General features: G+C 48.4%; 2 protein-coding genes across 12 annotated transcripts in view; both read left to right on the top strand.

Moving 5' to 3' along the window:
• The window catches only part of LOC129833964 (BAH and coiled-coil domain-containing protein 1), a 217,364-nt gene that overhangs the window by 26,358 nt on the left and 164,346 nt on the right, over window positions 1-26,660 (top strand). The window lies entirely within an intron of this gene.
• LOC129834009 (uncharacterized) lies at window positions 5,007-10,436 on the top strand. Its single transcript, XM_055898831.1, has 2 exons — window positions 5,007-8,382; window positions 8,419-10,436. The coding sequence occupies exon 1, from the start codon at window positions 5,617-5,619 to the stop codon at window positions 6,523-6,525; it is 909 nt and encodes a 302-aa protein (XP_055754806.1). The 5' UTR covers window positions 5,007-5,616; the 3' UTR covers window positions 6,526-8,382; window positions 8,419-10,436.

Genomic DNA, 26,660 nt, shown 5'->3' with positions numbered 1-26,660 from the left:
ATGCTTTGAAGTGACACATGAGTGCAATGGGCTCACCAGGCTAATAGTAATAGCATCAGTGTGTGTGTGTGTGTGTGTGTGTGTGTGTGTGTGTGTGTGTGTGTGTGTGTGTGTGTGTGTGTGTGTGTGTGTGTGTGTGTGTGTGTGTGTGTGTGTGGAAACGCTCTCACTTCCTCAACCTTCATTAGCCACTATTCTCTCTCGCTCGCTTTCTCTTGCTAAGTCGCTATCTCGTACACACCAGTGTATTAATATTATGGGGTAGTCTTCATTCATACAGGTGAGATGTAGGGTAATATTATGGGGTAGTCTTCATTCATACAGGTGAGATGTAGGGTAATATTATGGGGTAGTCTTCATTCATACAGCTGAGATGTAGGGTAATATTATGGGGTAGTCTTCATTCATACAGCTGAGATGTAGGGTAATATTATGGGGTAGTCTTCATTCATACAGGTGAGATGTAGGTTAATATTATGGGGTAGTCTTCATTCATACAGGTGAGATGTAGGTTAATATTATGGGGTAGTCTTCATTCATACAGGTGAGATGTAGGTTAATATTATGGGGTAGTCTTCATTCATACAGGTGAGATGTAGGTTAATATTATGGGGTAGTCTTCATTCATACAGGTGAGATGTAGGTTAATATTATGGGGTAGTCTTCATTCATACAGGTGAGATGTAGGTTAATATTATGGGGTAGTCTTCATTCATACAGGTGAGATGTAGGTTAATATTATGGGGTAGTCTTCATTCATACAGGTGAGATGTAGGTTAATATTATGGGGTAGTCTTCATTCATACAGGTGAGATGTAGGTTAATATTATGGGGTAGTCTTCATTCATACAGGTGAGATGTAGGTTAATATTATGGGGTAGTCTTCATTCATACAGGTGAGATGTAGGTTAATATTATGGGGTAGTCTTCATTCATACAGGTGAGATGTAGGTTAATATTATGGGGTAGTCTTCATTCATACAGGTGAGATGTAGGTTAATATTATGGGGTAGTCTTCATTCATACAGGTGAGATGTAGGTTAATATTATGGGGTAGTCTTCATTCATACAGCTGAGATGTAGGTTAATATTATGGGGTAGTCTTCATTCATACAGGTGAGATGTAGGTTAATATTATGGGGTAGTCTTCATTCATACAGGTGAGATGTAGGGTAATATTATGGGGTAGTCTTCATTCATACAGGTGAGATGTAGGTTAATATTATGGGGTAGTCTTCATTCATACAGGTGAGATGTAGGTTAATATTATGGGGTAGTCTTCATTCATACAGGTGAGATGTAGGTTAATATTATGGGGTAGTCTTCATTCATACAGGTGAGATGTAGCGTAATATTATGGGGTAGTCTTCATTCATACAGGTGAGATGTAGGTTAATAGGTTGGACACCAGTTAGACAGAGGCTGATGTTCTATTTGATCTCTCATATGGACAGATGAGCCACAGCTGTGTGTTTGTGTGTGTGTGTGTGTGTGTGTGTATGTGTGTGTGTGTATGTGTGTGTGTGTGTGTGTATGTGTGTGTGTGTGTGTGTGTGTGTATGTGTGTGTGTGTGTGTGTATGTGTGTGTGTGTGTGTGTGTGTGTGTGTGTGTATGTGTGTGTGTGTGTGTGTATGTGTGTATGTGTGTGTATGTGTGTGTGTGTGTGTGTGTGTGTATGTGTGTGTATGTGTGTGTATGTGTGTGTGTGTGTGTGTGTGTGTGTGTGTGTGTGTGTGTGTGTGTGTGTGTGTGTGTGTGTGTGTGTGTGTGTGTGTGTGTGTGTGTGTGCTCATGAACATGTGTGTGTAAGTGTATGTTTTATTGGCGCATGTGTGTGTATACATAATCTGATTACTTTCAGTTACGTTTAGATTACTTTCCCGTTAAGAGGCATTAGAAGAAGACAAGAATGTATGTTACCAATTGAATTACATCTATTGCAGGATAAATCAATGTTCAAGTTTACATAGCTAGTCATTTATGGATGTTACATTTTACTTTATGGGTTGGTTATGTTGGCTTCTTCTAACCCGTCGCTTTCTACTACAGATAATAATACGATTAGGCTATATCTTTACATATCTTTCAAATTTCCAATAATTCCAATGAATCGAATACCCCTTGATCTTCAAGAATAGGACCTGGATATATGGAAACATAGATTCGCCAAATTGATCATGACCCCAAAACTACGACTCTATTAGCCTACTCTGTTGTTTATCTTAAAAAATCATGTGCTGCTCTCATGGAAGGGCTTTGAGCACGAGCGAAAATAGCTATTTGCATGTGAAAAATGTATGCCATATGCTACATTTGCTACAGTTTTAAGTTTTTGTTGGTGACACTTTGATATCTCAGCTGTTACACTTTGTCACGTTCCTGACCTGTTTTCCTTTGTTTTGTATTCATTTTAGTTGGTCAGGGCGTGAGTTGGGTGGGTTTGTCTATGTTTGTATTTCTATGTGGGGTTTTGTGTTCGGCCTGGTATGATTCTCAATTAGAGACAGGTGTGTATTGTTTGTCTCTAATTGAGAGTCATACAAAGGCAGCCAGGGTTTCACTGGTGTTTTGTGGGTGTTTGTTTCCTGTGCCAGTGGTTGGACCACACAGGACTGTTTTGAGGTATGTCACGTTTGTTGTTTTGTAGTTTGTAGTGTTTTCCTGTTATTTTCATTAAATCATGAACACTTACCTCTCCGCATCTTGGTCTGATCCATGCTCCTCCTCGTCTGAGGAGGAGAACGACATTGACTGCCTTAACAGAAACACCCACCACAACAGGACCAAGCGGATTGAGGAAGGAAGGCAAGAACAACAGCAATGGGGAAAAGAGGAATGGACTTGGGAGGAGATTCTGGACGGAGAAGGACCCTGGGCAGAGCCAGAGGAGTGTCGCCGCCCCAAAGCGGAGCTGGAGGCAGCGAAAGCGGAGAGGAGGTTCTATGAGGCAAAGGCACGTAAGAGCGGCTGGAAGCCCGAGAGGCTCACCCAAAAATTTCTTGGGGGGGGGCTAAAGGGGAGTGTGGCGAAGCCGGGTTGGATACCTGAGCCAACTCCCCGGGCTTGCCGTGGAGTAAGAGGGCGTCGTACTGGTCAGACACCGTGTTATGCGGTAAAGCGCACGGTGTCCCCAGTACGCGTGCTTAGCCCAGTGCGGGCTATTCCACCTTGCCGCACTGGGAGGGCTAGGTTGGGCATCGAGCCGGATGCCATGAAGCCGGCCCAACGTATCTGGCCTCCAGTACGTCTCCTCGGGCCGGCGTACATGGCACCAGCCTTACAGGTGGTGTCCCCGGTTCGCCTGCATAGCCCAGTGCGGGCTATTCCACCTCGCCGCACTGGCAGGGCTACGGGGTCCATTCAACCTGGTAGGGTTGGGGAGGCTCGGTGCTCAAGAGCACGTGTCCTCCTTCACGGTCCGGTATATCCGGCGCCACCTTCCCACCCCAGCTCAGTACCACCAGTGCCTACACCACGCACCAGGCTTCCAGTGCATCTCCAGAGCCCTGTTCCTCCTCCACGTACTCTCCCTATGGTGCTTGTCTCCAGCCCAGTGCCTCCAGTTCCGGCACCACGCACCAAGCCTCCTGTGCGTCTCCAGAGCCCTGGACGCACTGTTCCTTCTCCCCGCACTCGCCCTGAGGTGCGTGCCCTCAGCCCGGTACCTCCAGTTCCGGTACCACGCACCAGGCCTAGAGTGCGCCACGAGAGTCCAGTGTGCCCTGTTCCTGTTCCCCGCACTCGCCCTGAGGTGCGTGCCCTCAGCCCGGTACCTCCAGTTCCGGTACCACGCACCAGGCCTATAGTGCGTCTCAGCCGGCCAGAGCCATCTGTCTGCCCAGCGCCGTCTGAGCCATCTGTCTGCCCAGCGCCGTCTGAGCCATCTGTCTGCCCAGCGCCGTCTGAGCCATCTGTCTGCCCAGCGCCGTCTGAGCCATCTGTCTGCCCAGCGCCGTCTGAGCCATCTGTCTGCCCAGCGCCGTCTGAGCCATCTGTCTGCCCAGCGCCGTCTGAGCCATCTGTCTGCCCAGCGCCATCTGAGTCATCCGTCTGCCACGAGCCATTAGAGCCGCCCGTCTGTCCCGAGCCAGTAGAGCCGTCCGTCAGTCAGGAGCCGCTAGAGCCGTCCGTCAGTCAGGAGCCGCCAGAGACGCCCGCCAGTCAGGATCTGCCAGAGACGCCCGCCAGTCAGGATCTGCCAGAGACGCCCGCCAGTCAGGAGCTGCCAGAGACGCCCGCCAGTCAGGAGCTGCCAGAGACGCCCGCCAGTCAGGAGCTGCCAGAGACGCCCGCCAGTCAGGAGCTGCCAGAGACGCCCGCCAGTCAGGAGCTGCCAGAGACGTCCGACAGTCCGGAGCTGCCGTACAGTCCGGAGCTGCCGTACAGTCCGGAGCTGCCGTACAGTCCGGAGCTGCCGTACAGTCCGGAGCTGCCCTACAGTCCGGAGCTGCCACTCAGCCCGGACCTGCCGGAGTCCCTCAGCCAGGACCTGCTGGAGTCCCTCAGCCAGGACCTGCTGCCCCTTATCCCGGTGTTGCCCCTTGTCCCGGTGCTGCCCCTTGTCCCGGTGCTGCCCCTTGTCCCGGTGCTGCCCCTTGTCCCGGTGCTGCCCCTTGTCCCGGTGCTGCTCCTTGTCCCGGTGCTGCCCCTTGTCCCGGTGCTGCCCCTTATCCCGGTGCTGCCCCTTGTCCCGGTGCTGCCCCTTGTCCCGGTGCTGCCCCTTATCCCGGTGCTGCCCCTTATCCCGGTGCTGCCCCTTCATTTAGGTGGGGTTAGTGGGAGGGTGGTCATTGGGAGGGGGATAAAGAAGCGGGGATTGATTATGGTGGGGTGGGGACCTCGTCCACCGCCAGAGCCGCCACCGTGGACAGACGCCCACCCAGACCCTCCCCTAGACTTTGTGCTGGTGCGCCCGGAGTTCGCACCTTAAGGGGGGGGTTCTGTCACGTTCCTGACCTGTTTTCCTTTGTTTTGTATTCATTTTAGTTGGTCAGGGCGTGAGTTGGGTGGGTTTGTCTATGTTTGTATTTCTATGTGGGGTTTTGTGTTCGGCCTGGTATGATTCTCAATTAGAGACAGGTGTGTATTGTTTGTCTCTAATTGAGAGTCATACAAAGGCAGCCAGGGTTTCACTGGTGTTTTGTGGGTGTTTGTTTCCTGTGCCAGTGGTTGGACCACACAGGACTGTTTTGAGGTATGTCACGTTTGTTGTTTTGTAGTTTGTAGTGTTTTCCTGTTATTTTCATTAAATCATGAACACTTACCTCTCCGCATCTTGGTCTGATCCATGCTCCTCCTCGTCTGAGGAGGAGAACGACATTGACTGCCTTAACACACTTTGATAATTTTCAGCTGTTTAAGTCGATCAAACGTGCTCGAGTTTGAGCATATGTCCGTTAGGGCTATGGATATTTTTTTTAATAAGCACGAATTAGATTGAGCAATAAAAGCCCCACTGGTCTTCTTAAATTAAACTTGTTGTTGACATTAACGAGCACAATACCACAGCAAAGTTTAGAAGGGAGGAACTCCCTCAAACTGTTATTCCATAGGCTGGGATCTGCACTATGCATCTGTTGCAAGAGCGCATTTTTCACTGGCTGTCCACTGGTCAATGATTGATAGGCAGCTTAAACTTCTTAAATCTATCCATTATTGCCTTAGGCATAAGGTTAGTATGGTGGTTGAAGTTAGCCTTAGGCATAAGGTTATCATGGTGGTTAAAGTTAGCCTTAGGCATAAGGTTTTCATGGTGGTTAAAGTTAGCCTTAGGCATAAGGTTATCATGGTGGTTAAAGTTAGCCTTAGGCATAAGGTTATCATGGTGGTTAAAGTTAGCCTTAGGCATAAGGTTTTCATGGTGGTTAAAGTTAGCCTTAGGCATAAGGTTATCATGGTGGTTAAAGTTAGCCTTAGGCATAAGGTTTTCATGGTGGTTAAAGTTAGCCTTAGGCATAAGGTTATCATGGTGGTTAAAGTTAGCCTTAGGCATAAGGTTATCATGGTGGTTAACGTTAGCCTTAGGCATAAGGTTTTCATGGTGGTTAAAGTTAGCCTTAGGCATAAGGTTATCATGGTGGTTAAAGTTAGCCTTAGGCATAAGGTTTTCATGGTGGTTAAAGTTAGCCTCAGGCATAAGGTTTTCATGGTGGTTAAAGTTAGCCTTAGGAATAAGGTTAGCACGGTGGTTAAAGTTAGCCTTAGGCATAAGGTTATCATGGTGGTTAAAGTTAGCCTAAGGCATAAGGTTTTCATGGTGGTTAAAGTTAGCCTTAGGCATAAGGTTTTCATGGTGGTTAAAGTTAGCCTTAGGCATAAGGTTAGCATGGTGGTTAAAGTTAGCCTTAAGCATAAGGTTAGCATGGTGGTTAAAGTTAGCCTTAAGCATAAGGTTAGCATGGTGGTTAACGTTAGCCTTAGGCATAAGGTTAGCATGGTGGTTAACGTTAGCCTTAGGCATAAGGTTAGCATGGTGGTTAAAGTTAGCCTTAGGCATAAGGTTAGCATGGTGGTTAAAGCATGACCAGATGTATAGCTGAGTAAATACTGTTATCTAGCAGGGAACCTAGAAGACCACCTTTATAGCCGAGTGAATACTGTCATCTACATGACACTACAACATTCTATGACAGCCATGTTAGCTATTCATTTACATGACTCTACAACATTCTATGACAGCCATGTTAACTCTTCATTTACATGACTCTACAACATTCTATGACAGCCATGTTAACTCTTCATTTACATGACTCTACAACATTCTATGACAGCCATGTTAACTCTTCATTTACATGACACTACAACATCCTATGACAACCATGTTAACTCTTCATTTACATGACTCTACAACATTCTATGACAGCCATGTTAACTCTTCATTTACATGACACTACAACATTCTATGACAGCCATGTTAACTCCTCATTTACATGACTCTACAACATTCTATGACAGCCATGTTAGCTCTTCATTTACATGACACTACAACATTCTATGACAGCCATGTTAGCTCTTCATTTACATGACTCTACAACATTCTATGACAGCCATGTTAACTCTTCATTTACATGACACTACAACATTCTATGACAGCCATGTTAACTCTTCATTTACACGACTCTACAACATTCTATGACAGCCATGTTAGCTCTTCATTTACATGACTCTACAACATTCTATGACAGCCATGTTAACTCTTCATTTACATAACTCTACAACATTCTATGACAGCCATGTTAGATCTTCATTTACATAACTCTACAACATTCTATAACAGCCATGTTAGATCTTCATTTACATGACTTTACAACATTCTATGACAACCATGTTAGCTCTTCATTTACATGACACTACAACATTCTATGACAACCATGTTAACTCTTCATTTACATGACACTACAACATTCTATGACAGCCATGTTAACTCTTCATTTACATGACACTACAACATTCTATGACAACCATGTTAACTCCCCGTTAACATGACATGAGGAATATTTAAACTATTCTATGTAACTGAACGTCTAGAATTAGAACAATATTGAACATTCTAAAAGTTGTTCAGACTCTCCAAATAGATGTCTCTGGTCTCATCTTCCCATGATATTTACTCAGCCATAAAGGTGGTCATCGAGGTTCCCTGCTAGATAACAGTATTTACTCAGCTATAAAGGTGGTCTTCTAGGTTCCCTGCTAGATAACAGTATTTACTCAGCTATAAAGGTGGTCATCGAGTTTCCCTGCTAGATAACAGTATTTACTCAGCTATAAAGGTGGTCTTCTAGGTTCCCTGCTAGGTAACAGTATTTACTCAGCTATAAAGGTGATCATCGAGGTTCCCTGCTAGGTAACAGTATTTACTCAGCTATAAAAGTGGTCACTGAGGTTCCCTGCTAGATAACAGTATTTACTCAGCTATAAAGGTGGTCATCGATAACAGTATTTACTCAGCTATAAAGGTGGTCACTGAGGTTCCCTGCTAGATAACAGTATTTACTCAGCTATAAAGGTGGTCACTGAGGTTCCCTGCTAGGTAACAGTATTTACTCAGCTATAAAGGTGGTCACTGAGGTTCCCTGCTAGATAACAGTATTTACTCAGCTATAAAGGTGGTCATCGATAACAGTATTTACTCAGCTATAAAGGTGGTCATCGATAACAGTATTTACTCAGCTATAAAGGTAGTCATCCATGTTCCCTGATAGTTAACAGTATTTACTCAGCTATAAAGGTGGTCACTGAGGTTCCCTGCTAGATAACAGTATTTACTCAGCTATAAAGGTGGTCACTGAGGTTCCCTGCTAGGTAACAGTATTTACTCAGCTATAAAGGTGGTCACTGAGGTTCCCTGCTAGATAACAGTATTTACTCAGCTATAAAGGTGGTCATCGATAACAGTATTTACTCAGCTATAAAGGTGGTCACTGAGGTTCCCTGCTAGATAACAGTATTTACTCAGCTATAAAGGTGGTCATCGATAACAGTATTTACTCAGCTATAAAGGTGGTCATCAAGGTTCCCTGCTAGGTAACAGTATTTACTCAGCTATAAAGGTGGTCTTCTAGGTTCCCTGCTAGATAACAGTATTTACTCAGCTATAAAGGTGGTCACTGAGGTTCCCTGCTAGATAACAGTATTTACTCAGCTATAAAGGTGGTCATCGAGGTTCCCTGCTAGATAACAGTATTTGCTCAGCTATAAAGGTGGTCTTCTAGGTTCCCTGCTAGATAACAGTATTTACTCAGCTATAAAGGTGGTCATCGAGGTTCCCTGCTAGATAACAGTATTTACTCAGCTATAAAGGTGGTTATCGAGGTTCCCTGCTAGATAACAGTATTTACTCAGCTGTAAAGGTGGTCATCGAGGTTCCCTGCTAGATAACAGTATTTACTCAGCTATAAAGGTGGTTATCGAGGTTCCCTGCTAGATAACAGTATTTACTCAGCTGTAAAGGTGGTCATCGAGGTTCCCTGCTAGATAACAGTATTTACTCAGCTGTAAAGGTGGTCTTCTAGGTTCCCTGCTAGATAACAGTATTTACTCAGCTGTAAAGGTGGTCTTCTAGGTTCCCTGCTAGATAACAGTATTTACTCAGCTATAAAGGTGGTCATCGAGGTTCCCTGCGAGATAACAACACAACGGGGAAGCCTTGATGTTGTGAGGTAGTTGCTAGTTGGTAATAATACATTATTGTCAGAGTGTGTGTCTCTCAATGGGTTAAGAGGATTGAAACATTAATATAATATGATTAAAAACCAACAAAAATACCTGTTTTATTGTCATATACACCAGATAGGTGCAGTGAAATGTGTTGTTTTACAGGGTCAGCAAATGAAGGTTACATGTAAGTGCCTTGGTCAAGGGCACATCGGTAGATTTTTCACCTTGTCGTCTCTGTGATGTGGTGCTTTAGTGATCGTGTGGCTGAATGGGCTGAAGGTTGGATCTACTGTCTCATCAGCCCCAAGTGTCCATGTTTTCTCTGCCCGGGGGGGAAGTTTCCCCTAGGTACAGATCTAGGATCAGCTTCACCTCCCCCAATACACACCTTAGACATTAGTGTGGAAATTCCAAACCAACATCTAAGGCTAATGAAGACTATTGCTATAACTGCAAGCAACAGAGATTATGAGGTGTGTTGCCCTTTTCATTTGGGCTGGGAAGTTCACCCTGGACTGTGTTTTCTAGCTCTCCTTTCACAAGACAGGAAGCAACAGAGATTATGAGGTTTTCATTTGGGCTGGGAAGTTCACCCTGGACTGTGTTTTCTAGCTCTCCTTTCACAAGACAGGAAGCAACAGAGATGTCAATGGAAGGGGTCAGTAAGAGCTGTCCACGTGGTCAAAGGAGTGTCTCTGCTCATGTGACGCCTTGATTACTTCCTGGTTGCAGCCAGAGGTCACGGAGAGGTCAAATGAGGGAGAGGATCTTGTCAGAGCCTAACTACTCTTAGGAGAGAGGTCTTGAAGAATCCATACCAGACAGTGGTTTAAGGTGACTGAATGACCCTGTCTGGTCTGAACCAGTCGGTGTGTTGTGGAGACAGGCGGTCGTTAGGGAGGAAAACACCATGTCTGCTTGAGGCTGGGAACTGGAAGGCTCCTCCCTTCAGTAGTGTGACGGATCAGTGAAGAATGAGGAGAGAACTGGTCATCTTGGCTAATGGGCTCGTCTCTAGTCTAGTCTACCCATGCATGCAGGCTGCTGGATCTAGATGGATCACTCCAATGAAGGAGGACCGGAGGTGGAACGGCCTATTGTGATGTTAAAGGGGGGGTAGACATTCTCTTTCACTGTGTAAAGCCATGCAAGGAGACAGGGGATGGAACTGACCACTAAATGATCATGTTGACAGTAGGTTGTTGTGTTGTGCATCGGTAGGGTGATATGTGCTGCTGTGTTTATGTGTGTGGACTGGGCTGGTGGGAGGAGCTATAGGAGGACGGCTCATCATGCCTGGAGTGGAATACATGGAGATGTGTTTGACACCGTTCCATTCATTCCATTCCAGTCATGACAATGAGCCCGTCCTCCTATAGCTCCTCCCACCAGCCTCCTCTGAGACACACACAGAACATGTACACACATGTACACACACACCAGCACCCTCCCATCACCACACACACACAGTCTCATCTGTCACTTTACAGGGTTTTCTTCAGCTCTGTCGGTCTTCTCTCATCTCTCTTCTTCTCTCTCCTCTCTTTCCAGGGGAGCAGATGGGAAACATTGGAAATGAAAGTTGATCTTAAGTAATTTTGCATAACCATCAATACTCCAGTAGCCTGTGGTCTCTCTCTCTCTCTCTGAAGCAGTCTCTCTGTTTGGGATCTGGTTAGTGAGGAGGGTCTCTCTGGAGCAGTCTCTCTGTTTGGGATCTGGTTAGTGAGGAAGGTCTCTCTCTCTGGAGCAGTCTCTCTGTTTGGGCTCTGGTTAGTGAGGAGGGTCTCTCTCTGGAGCAGTCTCTCTGTTTGGGCTCTGGTTAGTGAGGAGGGTCTCTCTGGAGCAGTCTCTCTGTTTGGGCTCTGGTTAGTGAGGAGGGTCTCTCTCTGGAGCAGTCTCTCTGTTTGGGCTCTGGTTAGTGAGGAGGGTCTCTCTCTGGAGCAGTCTCTCTGTTTGGGCTCTGGTTAGTGAGGAGGGTCTCTCTCTCTCTCTCTGGAGCAGTCTCTCTGTTTGGGCTCTGGTTAGTGAGGAGGGTCTCTCTCTCTGGAGCAGTCTCTCTGTTTGAGCTCTGGTTAGTGAGGAGGGTCTCTCTGGAGCAGTCTCTCTGTTTGGGCTCTGGTTAGTGAGGAGGGTCTCTCTGGAGCAGTCTCTCTGTTTGGGCTCTGGTTAGTGAGGAGGGTCTCTCTCTCTGGAGCAGTCTCTCTGTTTGGGCTCTGGTTAGTGAGGAGGGTCTCTCTCTCTGGAGCAGTCTCTCTGTTTGGGCTCTGGTTAGTGAGGAGGGTCTCTCTCTGGAGCAGTCTCTCTGTTTGGGCTCTGGTTAGTGAGGAGGGTCTCTCTCCGGTCCTCAGACCATCCCACAGAGACGGCTTGTGTCTGTGTGTGTCTGTTCCTCCTCTCTCTCTCCACAGACAGACACAGACAGACAGACAGACACAGACAGACAGACAGACAGACAGACAGACAGACAGACAGACAGACAGACAGACAGACAGACAGACAGACAGACAGCACATATATGTGCCGTTTCTTGGCGCTCATTCTTAGTGGCATCTTACTGGATGAGTTCTGGCAGAAGCTGGCCAATGGTGGAGCATATAGGAGGTTCAGGTGACTGATGCCTGATCACACTCTCTTCTCCTCTCTTCTCTTCTCTTCTCTCTCTTCTCTCTCTTCTCTTCCCCTCTCTTCTCTTCTCTCTCTTCTCTCTCTTCTCTCTCTTCTCTTCTCCTCTCTTCTCTTCTCTCTCTTCTCTCCTCCAAGTCTGTCCCCTCTGTAGACTCCCCAACCTCCGTAACCCCACCACTCTCCCTTGTGCTCAGGGCTGCTAGTTTCTCTCTTTCTCTCTCTCTCTCTCTCTCTCTCTCTCTCTCTCTCTCTCTCTCTCTCTCTCTCTCTCTCTCTCTCTCTCTCTCTCTCTCTCTCTCTCTCTCTCTCTCTCTCTCTCTCTCTCTCTCTCTCTCTCTCTCTCTCTCTCTCTCTATTCTCCACCACCCTGTGTGTTTTTAGGTGACAGCGTGCGCAGGGTTTATTTCTGCTCGGGGCTCTTTAAAGAGGCCGGTTTGAAGGCAGTGTTGCTTTGAAGCCTGCACCGTTCCTGACTGGGAGTGATTTTATTAGCCTCCGTCTATGTCATGCAGCCAGGCTGCACTTCCACAACCAGGAGGATGCACTTCCACAACCAGGAGGATGCCCTTCCACAACCAGGAGGATGCCATTCCACAACCAGGAGGATGCCCTTCCACAACCAGGAGGATGCCCTTCCACAACCAGGAGGATGCCCTGCAACCAGGAGGATGTCCTTCCACAACCAGGAGGATGCCCTTCCACAACCAGGAGGATGCCCTTCTACAACCAGGAGGATGCCCTTCCACAACCAGGAGGATGTCCTTCCACAACCAGGAGGATGCCCTTCCGCAACCAGGAGGATGTCCTTCTACAACCAGGAGGATGCCCTTCCACAACCAGGAGGATGCCCTTCCGCAACCAGGAGGATGTCCTTCTACAACCAGGAGGATGCCCTTCTGCAACCAGGAGGATGCCATTCTGCAACCAGGAGGATGCCATTCCACAACCAGGAGGATGCCCTTCCACAACCAGGAGGATGCCCTTCTGCAACCAGGAGGATGCCATTCCACAACCAGGAGGATGCCCTTCCACAACCAGGAGGATGCCCTTCCACAACCAGGAGGATGCCCTTCTGCAACCAGGAGGATGCCCTTCCACAACCAGGAGGATGCCCTTCTGCAACCAGGAGGATGCCATTCCACAACCAGGAGGATGCCCTTCCACAACCAGGAGGATGTCCTTCCACAACCAGGAGGATGCCATTCCACAACCAGGAGGATGCCCTTCCACAACCAGGAGGATGCCCTGCAACCAGGAGGATGCCCTTCCACAACCAGGAGGATGCCCTTCTGCAACCAGGAGGATGCCCTTCTGCAACCAGGAGGATGCCCTGCAACCAGGAGGATGCCCTGCAACCAGGAGGATGTCCTTCCACAACCAGGAGGATGCCCTTCTGCAACCAGAAGGATGCCCTTCCACAACCAGGAGGATGCCCTTCCACAACCAGGAGGATGCCATTCCACAACCAGGAGGATGCCCTTCCACAACCAGGAGGATGCCCTTCTGCAACCAGGAGGATGTCCTTCCACAACCAGGAGGATGCCCTTCTACAACCAGGAGGATGCCCTTCCACAACCAGGAGGATGCCATTCCACAACCAGGAGGATGCCCTTCCACAACCAGGAGGATGTCCTTCCACAACCAGGAGGATGCCATTCCAGAAAACAGAGCTCTACTATGTGCTGTCTGTGTATTGTTAAAGGGGAAGGAGAAAACAGAGCTCTGCTATGTGCTGTCTGTATCTTGTTAAAGGGGAAGGAGAAAACAGAGCTCTACTATGTGCTGTCTGTATCTTGTTAAAGGGGAGGGAGAAAACAGAGCTCTACTATGTGCTGTCTGTATCTTGTTAAAGGGGAAGGAGAAAACAGAGCTCTACTATGTGCTGTCTGTATCTTGTTAAAGGGGAAGGAGAAAACAGAGCTCTACTATGTGCTGTCTGTATCTTGTTAAAGGGGAAGGAGAAAACAGAGCTCTACTATGTGCTGTCTGTATCTTGTTAAAGGGGAAGGAGAAAACAGAGCTCTACTATGTGCTGTCTGTATCTTGTTAAAGGGGAAGGAGAAAACAGAGCTCTACTATGTGCTGTCTGTATCTTGTTAAAGGGGGAGGAGAAAACAGAGCTCTGCTATGTGCTGTCTGTATCTTGTTAAAGGGGAGGGAGAAAACAGAGCTCTACTATGTGCTGTCTGTATCTTGTTAAAGGGGAAGGAGAAAACAGAGCTCTACTATGTGCTGTCTGTATCTTGTTAAAGGGGAAGGAGAAAACAGAGCTCTACTATGTGCTGTCTGTGTATTGTTAAAGGAGAAGGAGAAAACAGAGCTCTGCTATGTGCTGTCTGTGTCTTGTTAAAGGAGAAGGAGAAAACAGAGCTCTACTATGTGCTGTCTGTGTCTTGTTAAAGGAGAAGGAGAAAACAGAGCTCTACTATGTGCTGTCTGTGTCTTGTTAAAGGGAAGGAGAAAACAGAGCTCTACTATGTGCTGTCTGTGTATTGTTAAAGGAGAAGGAGAAAACAGAGCTCTGCTATGTGCTGTCTGTATCTTGTTAAAGGGGAAGGAGAAAACAGAGCTCTACTATGTGATGTCTGTATCTTGTTAAAGGGGAAGGAGAAAACAGAGCTCTACTATGTGCTGTCTGTATCTTGTTAAAGGGGAGGGAGAAAACAGAGCTCTGCTATGTGCTGTCTGTATCTTGTTAAAGGGGAAGGAGAAAACAGAGCTTTGCTATGTGCTGTCTGTATCTTGTTAAAGGGGAAGGAGAAAACAGAGCTCTACTATGTGCTGCCTGTATCTTGTTAAAGGGGAAGGAGAAAACAGAGCTTTGCTATGTGCTGTCTGTATCTTGTTAAAGGGGAGGGAGAAAACAGAGCTCTGCTATGTGCTGTCTGTATCTTGTTAAAGGGGAAGGAGAAAACAGAGCTTTGCTATGTGCTGTCTGTATCTTGTTAAAGGGGAAGGAGAAAACAGAGCTCTACTATGTGCTGTCTGTATCTTGTTAAAGGGGAAGGAGAAAACAGAGCTCTACTATGTGCTGTCTGTGTATTGTTAAAGGAGAAGGAGAAAACAGAGCTCTGCTATGTGCTGTCTGTGTCTTGTTAAAGGAGAAGGAGAAAACAGAGCTCTACTATGTGCTGTCTGTGTCTTGTTAAAGGAGAAGGAGAAAACAGAGCTCTACTATGTGCTGTCTGTGTCTTGTTAAAGGGAAGGAGAAAACAGAGCTCTACTATGTGCTGTCTGTGTATTGTTAAAGGAGAAGGAGAAAACAGAGCTCTGCTATGTGCTGTCTGTATCTTGTTAAAGGGGAAGGAGAAAACAGAGCTCTACTATGTGATGTCTGTATCTTGTTAAAGGGGAAGGAGAAAACAGAGCTCTACTATGTGCTGTCTGTATCTTGTTAAAGGGGAGGGAGAAAACAGAGCTCTGCTATGTGCTGTCTGTATCTTGTTAAAGGGGAAGGAGAAAACAGAGCTTTGCTATGTGCTGTCTGTATCTTGTTAAAGGGGAAGGAGAAAACAGAGCTCTACTATGTGCTGCCTGTATCTTGTTAAAGGGGAAGGAGAAAACAGAGCTTTGCTATGTGCTGTCTGTATCTTGTTAAAGGGGAGGGAGAAAACAGAGCTCTGCTATGTGCTGTCTGTATCTTGTTAAAGGGGAAGGAGAAAACAGAGCTTTGCTATGTGCTGTCTGTATCTTGTTAAAGGGGAAGGAGAAAACAGAGCTCTACTATGTGATGTCTGTATCTTGTTAAAGGGGAAGGAGAAAACAGAGCTCTACTATGTGCTGTCTGTATCTTGTTAAAGGGGAGGGAGAAAACAGAGCTCTGCTATGTGCTGTCTGTATCTTGTTAAAGGGGAAGGAGAAAACAGAGCTTTGCTATGTGCTGTCTGTATCTTGTTAAAGGGGAAGGAGAAAACAGAGCTCTGCTATGTGCTGTCTGTATCTTGTTAAAGGGGAAGGAGAAAACAGAGCTCTACTATGTGCTGTCTGTATCTTGTTAAAGGGGAGGGAGAAAACAGAGCTCTACTATGTGCTGTCTGTATCTTGTTAAAGGGGAAGGAGAAAACAGAGCTCTGCATTGTGATGTCTGTATCTTGTTAAAGGGGAGGGAGAAAACAGAGCTCTACTATGTGCTGTCTGTATCTTGTTAAAGGGGAAGGAGAAAACAGAGCTCTACTATGTGCTGTCTGTATCTTGTTAAAGGGGAGGGAGAAAACAGAGCTCTACTATGTGCTGTCTGTATCTTGTTAAAGGGGAGGGAGAAAACAGAGCTCTACTATGTGCTGTCTGTATCTTGTTAAAGGGGAAGGAGAAAACAGAGCTCTACTATGTGCTGTCTGTATCTTGTTAAAGGGGAAGGAGAAAACAGAGCTCTACTATGTGCTGTCTGTATCTTGTTAAAGGGGAAGGAGAAAACAGAGCTCTACTATGTGCTGTCTGTATCTTGTTAAAGGGGAAGGAGAAAACAGAGCTCTGCTATGTGCTGTCTGTATCTTGTTAAAGGGGAAGGAGAAAACAGAGCTCTACTATGTGCTGTCTGTATCTTGTTAAAGGGGAGGGAGAAAACAGAGCTCTACTATGTGCTGTCTGTATCTTGTTAAAGGGGAAGGAGAAAACAGAGCTCTACTATGTGCTGTCTGTATCTTGTTAAAGGGGAAGGAGAAAACAGAGCTCTACTATGTGCTGTCTGTATCTTGTTAAAGGGGAAGGAGAAAACAGAGCTCTACTATGTGCTGTCTGTATCTTGTTAAAGGGGAAGGAGAAAACAGAGCTCTGCTATGTGCTGTCTGTATCTTGTTAAAGGGGAAGGAGAAAACAGAGCTCTACTATGTGCTGTCTGTATCTTGTTAAAGGGGAGGGAGAAAACAGAGCTCTACTATGTGCTGTCTGTATCTTGTTAAAGGGGAAGGAGAAAACAGAGCTCTACTATGTGCTGTCTGTATCTTGTTAAAGGGGAAGGAGAAAACAGAGCTCTACTATGTGCTGTCTGTATCTTGTTAAAGGGGAAGGAGAAAACAGAGCTCTACTATGTGCTGTCTGTATCTTGTTAAAGGGGAAGGAGAAAACAGAGCTCTGCTATGTGCTGTCTGTATCTTGTTAAAGGCGTGTTTAACAACAGGTTGTCTTGGAGGATGTGTTTTAGTAAATTTTCGTAGTGCTAACATGTTAGCGGAGTGTGTTGTGTTTGTGGTAAGGATGCGTGTCGTTAAACAGGGTGTACTTGCTGCCTGTAATAATTTAAAAGCCGTGTTGTAATGTCACCTGTTTGTGTTCTCGTGTGGTTCTATTGTTTGAAGAAAAAAATCTGAAAAACACACTCTGTCTATTGTGTCTGGATCATCCACCAGCTCTCACTTTGTTCACAAACACACACACACACACACACACACACACACACACACACACACACACACACACACACACACACACACACACACACACACACACACACACACACACACACACACACACACACACACACACACACACACACACACACAGCCCATCGACCGCTAGGTGGTAATCTATCCTGATTCCAGGTAGGCCTGTCACAGGCAGCTGCTGAGGGGAGGACGGCTCATAATAATGGCTGGAACGGGGAACCTGTGTGGGTGCCTGTCCTGTGTGTGTGTGTGTGTGTGTGTGTGTGTGTGTGTGTGTGTGTGTGTGTGTGTGTGTGTGTGTGTGTGTGTGTGTGTCTCTGTCTGTCTGTCTGTCTGTCTGTCTGTCTGTCTGTCTGTCTGTCTGTCTGTCTGTGTCTGTGTGTGTGTCTGTGTGTCTGTGTGTGCACCTTACTCACTAAGATGCTAACTGTAAATCCTGCTCACCCTTCCCTGCCCTGCTGTGTACACACTGAGACCTGGAGGCTCACACCCACCTACACAGAGAGAGAGGAGAAGGAGGATGGAGAGAGGGAGAGGGGGGTGAGAGTGAGGGGGGGGGGCTAGCTCTTGTCACCCATACAGACAGAGAAGGGGGAGAGAGAGACAAAGGGGAGGGAGATGTAGAACAAGAGAGGGAACCTGAGGGAGAGGGATGGAGACGGGAGAAGGGGAGAAGGTGTGAGAGAGAGGGGGGAGGGGGAGAGGTTGATAATGACTATGAATGATTATGTGGCTTGCTGATAGGAATCAAGGTCTACTTTGAAGAAGCCATTTAAATCCCTTTAATTATACATGGAACCCTCTCTCCCTGGCTGCCTTTTCTCTGGGCCAGAATGCAGAGCATCAAGCTGTGTTTCAGTCACTACCGTAGGTATTGATGCAACGGTCAAGAAAATAGGCTGGTCAACCGTTCACTGTGAGTAAAGTAACACTCGCTATACGATCAATGCATTTTTCCACAAAAGGTGTTGAAACACTGGAGCAAAATGAACAAGGTGTATCAGTCATGCGTCATAAGTGGAATGTGAGGGTTGACTTTGGCTCAGATCCAGGTTGGCAGATGGGGGCTTACTTTTCTCACCCAAGTATTATCACATCAAGTACCTGACTGGAACATTAGGGGGCGCCACCACTGAAAGCTGAGCGTATAGAAATAGAATCCCTAGAAGGGACACATCCCTTCTATTTCAATGGCCGAGCCCCTCATTAGGCGTACGGGCAGCTGATAGGTCAACTCTGTGGTCAGAGCAAACAAGCAGTGTTGTAAAGTGTCAACAGGACCGTGTGACTCCTTCAGAGCAGCCTGTGTTGACATAACTCCTCTCTGATCTAAGAAGTGACAAATCCTACCGGCCCACAATACAACACTGTTCTACAACAAATCCAGCTAGGGGAGAGAAACGACACACACACACACACACACACACACACACACACACACACACACACACAGACGCGCGCGCGCGCTCGCGCACACACACACACACACACACACACACACACACACACACACACACACACACACACACACTGACCGACACACACACAAACACACTGACCGACACACACACACTGACCGACACACACACACACACTGGCCGACACACACACACACACACACACACACTGACCGACACACACACACACTGACCGACACACACACACACTGACCGACACACACATCGTCCCTTGAGGAAAAGGGTGAATGCTGCTTTATACTGAACTCCAAGACCTTATAGAGAAAACAGGTCCAACACTATGAACTAGAGCAGTCTGCTGGTTGGTGACCAACACTATGAACTAGAGAAACCTGTTGTTGTGTTTACTGTGATGAAGATGTGTGTCAGACATAGGGTAGCAATATGAGGGTGTGTGTTTGTCTTCGTCTGTGAGAGAGAGAAAGAGAGATAGAGGGGAGGGGAGAGAGAGAGAAGGAAGGAGGGAGAAAGGACAGGGAGAATAAGAGGGGGAGTGAAAGGGGGAGTAATTTAAAGCCCACCCTTGTTATGGTGCTGCTGTCAGTTTGCTATCTTTTCATGTAAAAACACATCACAAGTCCCTCCCCCTCACTGCCTCACTTTAACCTGATAACTCCTTTATTCCTGTCATCTGTCGTTCCCCCATTCCTCTCCTCCCTCCTCCAGTCATTTTTTGTCAGCCCCGTGCCAGATCTAGGCTGGGGTTGGCTCGTCTGCAGAGTTGTGATGGGTTGTTGAAAGTTGCTGCTCCCACCTGGACGTGAGGAGGACACCCGTATGGTGTTTATTCTGTGCTGTACTCCCTCTCTCCTTCTCCCTCGCTCTTTCTCTCCCTCACTCCATATCTCTCCTTCTCCCTCTCTCTTTCTCTCCCTCACTCCATATCTCTCCCTCTCTCTTTCTCTCCCTCACTCCATATCCCTCTCGCCTTCTCTCCCTCACTCCATATCCCTCTTTCCTTCTCCCTCTCTTTTTCTCTCCCTCTCTCCATATCTCTCTCTCCTTCTCCCTCTCTCCATATCCCTCTTTCCTTCTCTTTCCATCTCCCCCTCTCTCTCTCTCTCCATCTCTCTCTCTCTCCCCCTTACTCTCCCTCTCTATCCATCTCTCTCTCTCCCTGCGCACGCTCGCGCACAGACACACAGACACACACACACACAGCAGGTTCCATCCCATAGGCGCTGACATGTTTTACGGCCCGCAGAGCTAAACGTATATAAAAAAGAAAGAAAAGCCAACATGTGAACGTACTGTAGCCCTGCTGTTCCATCCGTTTAACGGTTACAGGGATTCAATATTTTGGTTTCAGACCTACACAGCGCCAGTGTGCCATTGCCTGTAAATATATGGTTTTAATAATTTTCAATGCGTAGACAGGCAGCTTGAAGTGTACTAAAGTGTTTCCTGTAGCGGGTAACACTCAGACACAGGCATGTAAGGGCACCACTGATCAACAGGTCCCTTTCTACTGGCTCACATGATTATCTTCCTGTCTACTGGGTCACATGATTATCTTCCTGTCTACTGGGTCACATGATTATCTTCCTGTCTACTGGGTCACATGATTATCTTCCTGTCTACTGGGTCACATGATTATCTTCCTGTCTACTGGGTCACATGATTATCTTCCTGTCTACTGGGTCACATGATTATCTTCCTGTCTACTGGCTCACATGATTATCTTCCTGTCTACTGGGTCACATGATTATCTTCCTGTCTACTGGGTCACATGATTATCTTCCTGTCTACTGGCTCACATGATTATCTTCCTGTCTACTGGCTCACATGATTATCTTCCTGTCTACTGGCTCACATGATTATCTGTGATGTGTGTGTGTGTGTGTGTGTGTGTGTGTGTGTGTGTGTGTGTGTGTGTGTGTGTGTGTGTGTGTGTGTGTGTGTGTGTGTGTGTGTGTGTGTGTGTGTGTGTGTGAGTGAGTGTGTTTGTGTGAGTGTGAGTGTGTGTATTCTGCCTTTGCAGAGGTATCATTTTTATTGACAAACAGAGCACACGAGAAGCTGCAGGGCATCTGTGTATTTTGGATTGGACGCTGGCGGCCCCCATTTCACCATCCTCACTCCCCTTCTCAAAGCCTCTGGCCCCCTTCTCACCGTCCTCACTCCCCTTCTCAAAGCCTCTGACCCCCTTCTCACCATCCTCACTCCCCTTCTCAAAGCCTCTGGCCCCCTTCTCACTGTCCTCACTCCCCTTCTCAAAGCCTCTGACCCCCTTCTCACCATCCTCACTCCCCTTCTCAAAGCCTCTGGCCCCCTTCTCACCGTCCTCACTCCCCTTCTCAAAGCCTCTGACCCCCATTTCACTGTCCTCACTCCCCTTCTCAAAGCCTCTGACCCCCATTTCACTGTCCTCACTCCCCTTCTCAAAGCCTCTGACCCCCATTTCACTGTCCTCACTCCCCTTCTCAAAGCCTCTGACCCCCTTCTCACCGTCCTCACTCCCCTTCTCAAAGCCTCTGGCCCCCTTCTCACCGTCCTCACTCCCCTTCTCAAAGCCTCTGACCCCTTCTCACCGTCCTCACTCCCCTTCTCAAAGCCTCTGACCCCCTTCTCACCGTCCTCACTCCCCTTCTCAAAGCCTCTGACCCCTTCTCACCGTCCTCACTCCCCTTCTCAAAGCCTCTGGCCCCATTCTCACCGTCCTCACTCCCCTTCTCAAAGCCTCTGACCCCCTTCTCACCATCCTCACTCCCCTTCTCAAAGCCTCTGACCCCCTTCTCACCATCCTCACTCCCCTTCTCAAAGCCTCTGGCCCCCTTCTCACCGTCCTCACTCCCCTTCTCAAAGCCTCTGACCCCTTCTCACCGTCCTCACTCCCCTTCTCAAAGCCTCTGACCCCCTTCTCACCGTCCTCACTCCCCTTCTCAAAGCCTCTGACCCCCTTCTCACCGTCCTCACTCCCCTTCTCAAAGCCTCTGACCCCCTTCACACCTTCCTCACTCCCCTTCTCAAAGCCTCTGACCCCTTCTCACCGTCCTCACTCCCCTTCTCAAAGCCTCTGACCCCCTTCTCACCGTCCTCACTCCCCTTCTCAAAGCCTCTGACCCCCTTCTCACCGTCCTCACTCCCCTTCTCAAAGCCTCTGACCCCCTTCTCACCGTCCTCACTCTCCTTCTCAAAGCTGCTGGCCCCCTTCTCACCGTCCTCACTCCCCTTCTCAAAGCCTCTGACCCCCTTCTCACCGTCCTCACTCCCCTTCTCAAAGCCTCTGGCCCCATTTCACTCTCTGGACCTACACACAATCAATGTATGATTTCATTAAAGGCCTAGTGCAGTCAAAAATGTGATTTTCTGTGTTTTTATATATATTTCCACACTATGAGGTAGGAATAATACTGTGAGATTGTGAAAACTATGAGAATCAAATTTTTGTGTATGAGCCTGTTTTGGTGGGATGGACTTTTTGCCTGCCTGGTTCAAGTTTTATTAGTCATATGTAGGGGATACGCATGGCGTACATTGTCCAACGAAATGCTTACTTGCAAGTTTCTACTCGACAATGCAACAAAAATAAGAAATAGTAAAAAATAACAATACGAACATAAAGTAAATGTCAGTAGAATGGTGATGTCACCAGGCTGTAAATTAGTCAATAGACCAATAAGAAGCGTGTTTATAACCTTTCTGCCAATAACAGCTAGATTTTAGTTTCCCCCTCCCCACTCAGACCACTCCCAGACAGTCCTAGCAAAATTCTTGCTTCAGAAATTGTTCTTTGCTAAAAATCTATTTTTGTTTATTTTTGAAAATGTTATTTGTCACCCAGAAAGGATGTGATATTGAGATAAAAGAGGCTGCATTGGACCTTTAAGCAAAAGCCATTCTAGTAGGCTATACTCTTCACAAGTTCTGAATCGGCCCAAACAAAAGCCATTCTAGTAGGCTATACTCTTCACAAGTTCTGAATCGGCCCAAACAGATGAAGCCCATGGGAAAAGCAGCCAGCCAGTCAGCTGTGTACTTTACTGAGGAAGATGAGGCGGTAAATGGCAGTGGTAGCCAGCCAGCCAGTCAGTAAGCCAGTCAGCCAGCCAGTGGTTTGTCATGTTGATATCTCTTCTCTCCCCAGTCCCCGGCTTGACCTTGGAGCTGCTGTGTTTCTGCCTGACTTAACCAATTGGAGAGGCGGAGGGAGTGAGTCCGCCCAGGACTTTATGACCGGCCTGCTGTATGTTTCACTTGGTCTGCTGGTGTTCCAGTAAAGAGGACCTTCTCTCAGCTCTGTACAGATTACAGGAAAGGCTCTTCATTTGACTCATTCCCGCTGAAGTGTGTTTGGGGCAGCAGCTGTTGAGCAGGCTCAGTGTAACATCATTCCAGGAATGACCAGTGTCAGGCTCAGTGTAACATCATTCCAGGGATGACCGGTGTCAGACTCAGTGTAACATCATTCCAGGAATGACCGGTGTCAGACTCAGTGTAACATCATTCCAGGAATGACCGGTGTCAGACTCAGTGTAACATCATTCCAGGAATGACCGGTGTCAGGCTCAGTGTAACATCATTCCAGGAATGACCGGTGTCAGACTCAGTGTAACATCATTCCAGGAATGACCGGTGTCAGGCTCAGTGTAACATCATTCCAGGAATGACCGGTGTCAGACTCAGTGTAACATCATTCCAGGAATGACCGGTGTCAGACTCAGTGTAACATCATTCCAGGAATGACCGGTGTCAGACTCAGTGTAACATCATTCCAGGGATGAACGGTGTCAGACTCAGTGTAACATCATTCCAGGAATGACCGGTGTCAGACTCAGTGTAACATCATTCCAGGAATGACCGGTGTCAGGCTCAGTGTAACATCATTCCAGGAATGACCGGTGTCAGACTCAGTGTAACATCATTCCAGGAATGACCGGTGTCAGACTCAGTGTAACATCATTCCAGGAATGACCGGTGTCAGACTCAGTGTAACATCATTCCAGGGATGACCGGTGTCAGACTCAGTGTAACATCATTCCAGGGATGACCAGTGTCAGACTCAGTGTAACATCATTCCAGGAATGACCGGTGTCAGACTCAGTGTAACATCATTCCAGGGATGACCGGTGTCAGACTCAGTGTAACATCATTCCAGGAATGACCGGTGTCAGGCTCAGTGTGACATCATTCCAGGGATGACCGGTGTCAGGCTCAGTGTAACATCGTTCCAGGAATGACCGGTGTCAGGCTCAGTGTAACATCGTTCCAGGAATGACCGGTGTCAGGCTCAGTGTAACATCATTCCAGGAATGACCGGTGTCAGACTCAGTGTAACATCATTCCAGGAATGACCGGTGTCAGACTCAGTGTAACATCGTTCCAGGAATGACCGGTGTCAGACTCAGTGTAACATCGTTCCAGGAATGACCGGTGTCAGGCTCAGTGTAACATCGTTCCAGGAATGACCGGTGTCAGACTCAGTGTAACATCATTCCAGGAATGACCGGTGTCAGACTCAGTGTAACATCATTCCAGGAATGACCGGTGTCAGGCTCAGTGTAACATCATTCCAGGGATGACCGGTGTCAGGCTCAGTGTAACATCATTCCAGGGATGACCGGTGTCAGGCTCAGTGTAACATCATTCCAGGAATGACCGGTGTCAGACTCAGTGTAACATCATTCCAGGAATGACCGGTGTCAGGCTCAGTGTAACATCATTCCAGGAATGACCGGTGTCAGACTCAGTGTAACATCATTCCAGGAATGACCGGTGTCAGGCTCAGTGTAACATCATTCCAGGAATGACCGGTGTCAGACTCAGTGTAACATCATTCCAGGAATGACCGGTGTCAGACTCAGTGTAACATCATTCCAGGAATGACCGGTGTCAGGCTCAGTGTAACATCATTCCAGGAATGACCGGTGTCAGACTCAGTGTAACATCATTCCAGGAATGACCGGTGTCAGGCTCAGTGTAACATCATTCCAGGAATGACCGGTGTCAGACTCAGTGTAACATCATTCCAGGAATGACCGGTGTCAGACTCAGTGTAACACTATTCCAGGAATGACCGGTGTCAGGCTCAGTGTAACATCATTCCAGGAATGACCGGTGTCAGACTCAGTGTAACATCATTCCAGGAATGACCGGTGTCAGGCTCAGTGTAACATCATTCCAGGAATGACCGGTGTCAGTGGATGGGAGGTATATATATATTTTTAAACCTATTTAACCTTTCTTTAACTAGTCAGCTAAGAACAAATTATTTTTTACAATGACGGCTACCTGCCTCTAACCACTAACCACCTGCCGCCCCGTATAACTGAAGTTTAAGGCCTAGTTTGACTGGGTGGTTATCTGCATGAGCAGGGTCTAGACGGAAGCAGGGTCTAGACCGGAGCAGGGTCTAGACGGGAGAAGGGCCTAGACATGAGCAGGGTCTAGACGGGAGCAGGGCCTAGACATGAGCAGGGTCTAGACGGGAGCAGGGCCTAGACGGGAGCAGGGTCTAGACGGGAGAAGGGCCTAGACATGAGCAGGGTCTAGACGGGAGCAGGGCCTAGACATGAGCAGGGTCTAGACGGGAGCAGGGCCTAGACATGAGCAGGGTCTAGACGGGAGCAGGGCCTAGACATGAGCAGGGTCTAGACGGGAGCAGGGCCTAGACATGAGCAGGGTCTAGACGGGAGCAGGGCCTAGACGGGAGCAGGGTCTAGACGGGAGCAGGGTCTCGACGGGAGCAGGGCCTAGACATGAGCAGGGTCTCGACGGGAGCAGGGCCTAGACGGGAGCAGGGCCTAGACGGGAGCAGGGTCCAGACGGAAGCAGGCTCTAGACGGGAGCAGGGCCTAGACGGGAGCAGGGTCTAGACGGGAGCAGGGCCTAGACGGGAGCAGGGTCCAGACGGAAGCAGGGTCTAGACGGGAGCAGGGCCTAGACGGGAGCAGGGTCTAGACGGGAGCAGGGCCAAGACAGGATCAGGGTCTAGACGGGAGCAGGGCCTAGACGGGACGGGAGCAGGGCCTAGACGGGAGGAGGGTCTAGACGGGAACAGGGTCTAGACAGGTGCAGGGTCTAGACGGGAGGAGGGCCTAGACGAGAGCAGGGTCTAGACAGGAGAAGGGCCTAGACATGAGCAGGGTCTAGACGGGAGCAGGGCCTACACGGGACGCGAGCAGGGCCTAGACGGGACGGGAGCAGGGCCTAGACGGGAGCAGGGTCTAGACGGGAACAGGGTCTAGACGGGAGCAGGGTCTAGACAGGAGCAGGGCCTAGACGGGAGCAGGGCCTAGACGGGAGCAGGGTCTAGACGGGAGCAGGGTCTAGACGGGAGAAGGGCCTAGACGGGAGCAGGGTCTAGACGGGAGCAGGGTCTAGACAGGAGAAGGGCCTAGACGGGAGCAGGGTCTAGACGGGAGCAGGGTCTAGACGGGAACAGGGTCTAGACGGGAGCAGGGACTAGACGGGAACAGGGTCTAGACGGGAGCAGGGTCTAGACGGGAGCAGGGCCTAGACGGGAGCAGGGTCTAGACGGGAGCAGGGTCTAGACGGGAGAGGGCCTAGACGGGAGCAGGGTCTAGACGGGAGCAGGGCCTAGACGGGAGCAGGGCCTAGACGGGAGCAGGGTCTAGACGGGAGAAGGGCCTAGACGGGAGCAGGGTCTAGACGGGAGCAGGGTCTAGACGGGAGAAGGGCCTAGACGGGAGCAGGGTCTAGACGGGAGCAGGACCTAGACGGGAGCAGGGCCTAGACGGGATGGGAGCAGGGTCTAGACGGGAGCAGGGCCTAGACGGGATGGGAGCAGGGTCTAGACTGGAGCAGGGCCTAGACGGGACGAGAGCAGGGTCTAGACGGGAGCAGGGCCTAGACGGGACGGGAGCAGGGTCTAGACGGGAGCAGGGCCTAGACGGGAGCACGATGGGAGTAGGGTCTAGACGGGAGTAGGATGAGAGCAGGGTCTAGACAGGAGTGTCCTTTTGGTAGAATGAGTTTATGAGCAGATTTATGAGGAGAAATGTCCTTGAGGGCCACAGTTGTACACACACACACACACACACACACACACA

This window comes from Salvelinus fontinalis, chromosome 34 (assembly GCF_029448725.1).
Source record: "Salvelinus fontinalis isolate EN_2023a chromosome 34, ASM2944872v1, whole genome shotgun sequence".
Taxonomy (NCBI): Eukaryota; Metazoa; Chordata; class Actinopteri; order Salmoniformes; family Salmonidae; genus Salvelinus; species Salvelinus fontinalis.
The sequence above is the reverse complement of the archived record's forward strand: the minus strand, read 5'-3'. Positions and strand labels throughout refer to the sequence as shown.

What these genes read in the sequence shown, in the direction of transcription:
- LOC129834009 (XM_055898831.1), top strand. Translation starts at nt 5,617, where the DNA reads ATGATTGATAGGCAGCTTAAACTTCTTAAATCTATCCATTATTGCCTT.